At 40.2% G+C, this 5,627-nt stretch overlaps 1 protein-coding gene across 1 annotated transcript; it reads left to right on the top strand.

Moving 5' to 3' along the window:
- Nucleotides 1-676: 676 nt before the first annotated feature.
- On the top strand, nucleotides 677-1,714 carry OR2K2 (olfactory receptor family 2 subfamily K member 2). Its single transcript, XM_065947463.1, has one exon. It carries the CDS (start codon nucleotides 764-766, stop codon nucleotides 1,712-1,714), a length of 951 nt encoding a protein of 316 aa, XP_065803535.1. The 5' UTR covers nucleotides 677-763.
- The last annotated feature ends 3,913 nt before the right edge of the window (nucleotides 1,715-5,627 follow it).

Raw genomic sequence — 5,627 nt, 5'->3', positions numbered from 1 at the left:
CCTGGGTATAATTTTTAGAACTATTTACATACAAAGATATGGGTCCCTATAATGAATAAAACTTTATAGTGGATGTAACCGTTTTTAAATGAGGTGGGTTATTTTGCATGACTTGTAAACTGGCTCTTACATAGAATCAGAATGGGTATCTGCAACGCTACAAACAATGTCACCATTTTTGAAACAGGTGTATGGACCTCCAAGCTGTTAGCTGGAAGATCATTTAGACCCAGAACTTCATAGGTGTTAGTTTAAAATTCATTTACTTGTTCCTTCCAAGAATTCTCCTTTTCTTCCAGTGAAGATCATTACTGGTTTTCATTTTTACAAATGTGCTTTCTTTTCCTCATTTATTTGACTTACTTTTCTAATTAGTGCTCAATAATATATTCATTGTTCTTTCATATTTTTGATTACTGAGTACTTTCAGCTGTTTACTGAAAGCCTGCTGTGTGCCAAGCAAAGGATTGCAAGCTGAGACTCACATATTAAATTTGTTTATTCTTGTTTTCAAATCCACTCTTCTCTAAATTTTGTTTTGAAAGAATCAACTTTTTATGTAGATATAACCTGTTTCCCCTCCTCTTCGATCAGTAGATACATTGTCCTGTGACTTCTTGTGGTAAAATTGTGTTTTTAATAGTGGAAATAAGTTCAAAAGTGTTTTCCTAAATCAATGAACATTATACTTTATCCATCCATTTTTGTCCTCAGATAAAATGAATAGAATCATATTAGAATAACTACAGGTAAATGGAAGCAAATGCACGGCGAAAATCTCACCAGTTGGAGTTTCTTTTTCCTGGAAGGTTTTTCTAGATACCCAAAGTTAGAGATTGTTCTCTTCGTCTTCAGCCTATTAATGTATCTGATAACCCTCTTGGGCAACAGCACTCTTATTTTAATCACTGTCGTAGACTCACGTCTTCAGACGCCCATGTACTTGTTCCTTGGAAATCTCTCTTTCATGGATATTTGTTACACATCTGCTTCGATTCCTACTTTGCTGGTGAACTTGCTGTCATCCCAGAAAACCATCATCTTTTCTGGGTGTGCTGTACAGATGTATCTGTCCCTTGCCATGGGCTCCACGGAGTGTGTGCTCCTGGCTGTGATGGCCTATGACCGATACGTGGCCATTTGCAGCCCGCTGAGATACCCCATCATCATGAACAGACAGGTCTGTGTGCAGATGGCCACCATCTCCTGGGTGACAGGCTCTCTGACAGCCCTGCTGGAAACGAGCTTCGCCCTACTGATACCCCGCTGTGGGAATCTCATTGACCACTTCACGTGTGAAATTCTGGCAGTGCTGAAGCTAGCTTGCACACGGTCCCTGCTCATGGACACAATCATGCTGGTGATCAGTGTGCTCCTCCTGCCCGTTCCAATGCTCTTAATTTGCATCTCTTACGTCTTCATCCTTTCCACTATCCTGAGAATCAGCTCAGCAGAGGGCAGAAGCAAAGCCTTTTCTACCTGTGGCGCCCACTTGACTGTGGTGATCTTGTATTACGGGGCTGCCCTCTCCATGTACCTAAAGCCTTCTTCATCAGGCTCACAAGAAATAGATAAAATCATCTCGTTGCTTTATGGAGTGCTTACTCCTATGCTGAATCCCATAATTTACAGTTTAAGAAACAAAGAAGTCAAAGATGCGGTGAAAAAAGTGCTGGGCAAAATGTACTTGCAGCAAACACAGGAACATCTCTGACTGTGTGTCCGTGATTTCTTTCCAGGGGTGTGTCCTTGGTAGAACTCAACCAGAAAAATTCAGGACAATATACTCACGCTCAGTAACCTTACTTGTGCTTGACCTTTGTCATTTTACAGTTGTGAAATAGGTGTATATAGAGTAATTACCTATGGACGATAGTAGGTTCCAATTTGCATTTAGCTGTAATTTTTGTCTTTTCTGTCTTATGCTTATGAGAAGTTTGGGGCTATAGAGTCATCACACATTTGTTCCAGAAGGAAACTTGGTTGAATTTAGAATCTGTAAGCTCTGGTGCCAGAAGAAACTTGTCTATCATCTCTGCCCTAAATCCTTTCCAGAATGAAGTGGGAGCATAAAGAAACAAAGACACAATGGCCTTGGTTATTTAAGCAATAAAACAGAATCTTTGAAAATTAAAATATTTGGCTCATCATCACACAGTTGTAAAATCGGAACTGTAACCCTCATCCTTTGGGTTTCTTTGCCAGAGCTTGTTCTACATGCTGAGTGGCTCTCTACTCTTCCTCATTGAAAACTCCTCATTAAAACTCAACTTCTTGAGTAAGGTTGTAATGCCTGCTTGATTTGCTTACTTGCTAACTTTGTTTTTCCAAGCACCTGTATACTTGCACAACTTGTATGTGTTTCTATGTTGGTATACCACCCATACTACTAATTAGGTCTTTTTTTATGTGTGTATGTCTTTTTTTTCTTCATTGGATGATTGACTTCACAAAGTCATGGATTCCTATTATTTTGTATCTTTTATGTTTACATAAGTCAGTAAACTAGTAAATATATCATCTTTTATTTAGTCACTGTATTTGAGAAGTAAGTACCACTCGTGAAAATTATGAAGAAAAACAGCATGGGCAATGAGGTCTGTTGCTTTATAAGCCATCTTAAAGTGATATTTGATAGTAGTATTTTATTAAAGTAGCAGAGCTGGATTTTAGAATGAATTTTCTGTCTCCTGGAATTAGCTGTAATATGTGTGATGCCAAATATAAACAGGAAGAACCAGAGTTACAGAAGTAGCTGAAATCTTTACTGCAGAGAGTGAACGATGAGAATTTGAAGACATAGATACTGAATACCCTTAGTAATTAGTATATCATCTTTGACACAGGGAACTGAGCTAGTTGATATGAGTCACTGAAGCAGGTTATACATGACCCTTATGTCAGAAGAGGACCCAGGATGGAACCTAGGTAGATATCTCCCTGGTAGCTCTTGGCTAAGAGATTAGGAGTTATAGTATTACAGCCATATGTTACCTAAAGTTGCTGTGAAAAACAACAAGTCAATATAGATATAAATGTGTTTCATAGATTACAGGCAGTACTAAAGGAAATTATTGGCAACTGGTACATTCTGTCTTTTGGATTAGACTCCATATCAATCAGTTTGGGTTAAACTCCATCTCAATTACGATCCTTAATTTTATAGAGTCTTGGGTGAGGGATTATTGTCAGGTTTAAAAAGAGGAATATATTTGACAAGAAGGTAAAACCACCTCTGACAGTCAGTTCCTGAATGATTGGAGACATGACCAGATTTATGCTTTAAAAAAAAAACTGAATCGTGTCACTTCCCATTTAAACCCCTTAGTGGCTTTTTATTACCCTAAAGCTTGAGGTCCTTAAGATGACATGCACGGACTTTCATAATCTGATTACCCACCATTTATAGTCTTTGGGAAACTCAGGTTCCTTTTCATTCTACAAAAGTGTTGTACTGTGTCTTTTTATTGAAAGCATTCATCAAAATTTGTAATCTGATAATAATTTGTGGGTTTGCTTGTTTAATATTTCTCTCACTAGTCTGTAGGTTCTTTGAGGCAGGGACCGTATCAATTTCATTTACCACTGGAGACCCAGAGCTTAGCGCAAAGTCTGGCACAGGAGAGGCGTTTGGTGCATACTTTTGTGAAGGATCGTGCTCGGTGAACATCTGTTGAATACCAATATGCATGTAGTAAACTTTTGATGGCTGTTCAATTAAGTACTTGACCATTCCTGTAGTGAGAGAGATGAGGATGTCAAAGGTGGCTTATGGGTGTCAGAGAAGCCTGATATGTCATTAACTGACATGGGGAATACTTGACCAAGTTTAGGGTTGAAGGGAAACCATGAGTTATAATTTAGACATGTGGACTCTGTCATGATTTTGAGATGTGTAAGAGATGTCAGTTGGGTATGCTGGTTTGGAATTAATGAGAAAGATCAGCCTGGAGATATAAACTTGTGACATATTTGCATATATATATAATAACTCAAGTATTGAAAATGGTTAACATTAACTAGGGAGACAGTATACAGTGTGCGAAACACTGAATATTCATTGGGAGGACTGATGCTGAAGCTCCAGTACTTTAGCCACCTGATGTGAAGTGCCGACTGGGAGAGACCCTGATGCTGGGAAAGACTGAGGGCAAGAGGGGGAGGGGGCGACAGAGGATGAGATGATTGACACTCATTGACACGATGGACATGAGTTTGCGCAAACTCTGGGAGATAGTGAAGGACAGGGAAGCCTGGTGTGCTGCAGTCCATCGGGTCACAAAGAGTCAGAGACAACTTAGCGACTGATCAGCAACAACAAACAGTGTGAAAGCTGCCTAAGTGAAACTAGGGGAACACTGATATTTAAAGCGCATCAAATAGGAAAAGCCAACAACGCGGCATTGAAACAGAGCAACTTCTAAAGTCGGGGGAGAGCCAAAGCCTGAAGACAGATTCCAGTTTTGATCAAGATTAAGTAAGCCCTCTCCACCCTGCTTTCCCGCCAAATGTAATTAAAAACTTTAGACAGAAATGCATGGAGCAGTCGTCTGAGGGCTCTGAAAAATGAGTGCTACCATGCATACCTGGGAAGGAAACTGGAATGCAAGGTACCAACAAACTCACGGTGAATTTTTTTTTTTTTTTTTCTTTTTCTTCTCCACCGTCCATCATCTCTTGGTCTAGACTCAAAGGCAGCTTGAAACCCAAACCTACACACTGGGTTCAAAGAGAAAGATAGCATGAGCTCCGAGGGAAGCTCCCTTTTGGTGATCTGAAATGAGAAATGGGGAGCAAAGGAAATTTACTAATTAAAAAGAAATTGTCTCTTGCCCAAACTCCCAAACTCTGTGGTGAACAGTGGCAGCACCAGCAGTGGTAGCTGGGCAGGCACCTAAAATCCTTAGGGAAGAGACTCCTCTTCTTTGTTTAGAGGAACCGTGGTTCCACGAGCTTGGGAAGAGTCCCCACTGCGTTTTTCTCTTTCTGTCATCTCCAGTTTGGTACTTGGGGCAGAGACTTCCAGCCTACAGCACTGTGGGAAAATACATTCCTGTTATTTCAGCCATGCAGTCTGTGGTATTCTGTTACAGCAGCCTGAGCACACATGCATGGCCCTTGCCTCCATCTCCAAAGCCAGCAGAGATGAGTCAAGTCTCTCTCATATTGCATCATTCTGACCCTGCTTGTGTCATCACATCTCTCTCTCTTTTCATTTCCTTCTTCCACTTTTAAGGACCTGTGTGATTTCATTGGGCAGATAATCTCTTTAGGGTAAGCTGATTACAACCTAATTCCATCTGCAACCGTACTCTCCTTTGCCATCTAATCTAACATATGCTCTGTTTCTGCATCCTAATCACATATAGACCTCTTTGGGACCATTATTTTTCCTACTACATCTTGATTTCAAAATTGCTGTACTGAGAAATGGGAACACTTTCAGACTCTTGGACATTCATGCAGAACTTCCTCCAATTGCTAAAGACCCAGAACAACACTGCAGTATAGATGTCAGTGAGTCTGCCTATGAGTCTCAGGTGATTGAGATTCACTTCAAAGTTCACACATGGAGACCCTGAAAGCACCCCATGGTTTTTTCCTCAGTTTGCATGTAGTATTTGGAA

The sequence above is a fragment of the Muntiacus reevesi genome, chromosome 10 (assembly GCF_963930625.1).
Source record: "Muntiacus reevesi chromosome 10, mMunRee1.1, whole genome shotgun sequence".
NCBI classification, from domain to species: Eukaryota; Metazoa; Chordata; class Mammalia; order Artiodactyla; family Cervidae; genus Muntiacus; species Muntiacus reevesi.
The sequence above is the reverse complement of the archived record's forward strand: the minus strand, read 5'-3'. Positions and strand labels throughout refer to the sequence as shown.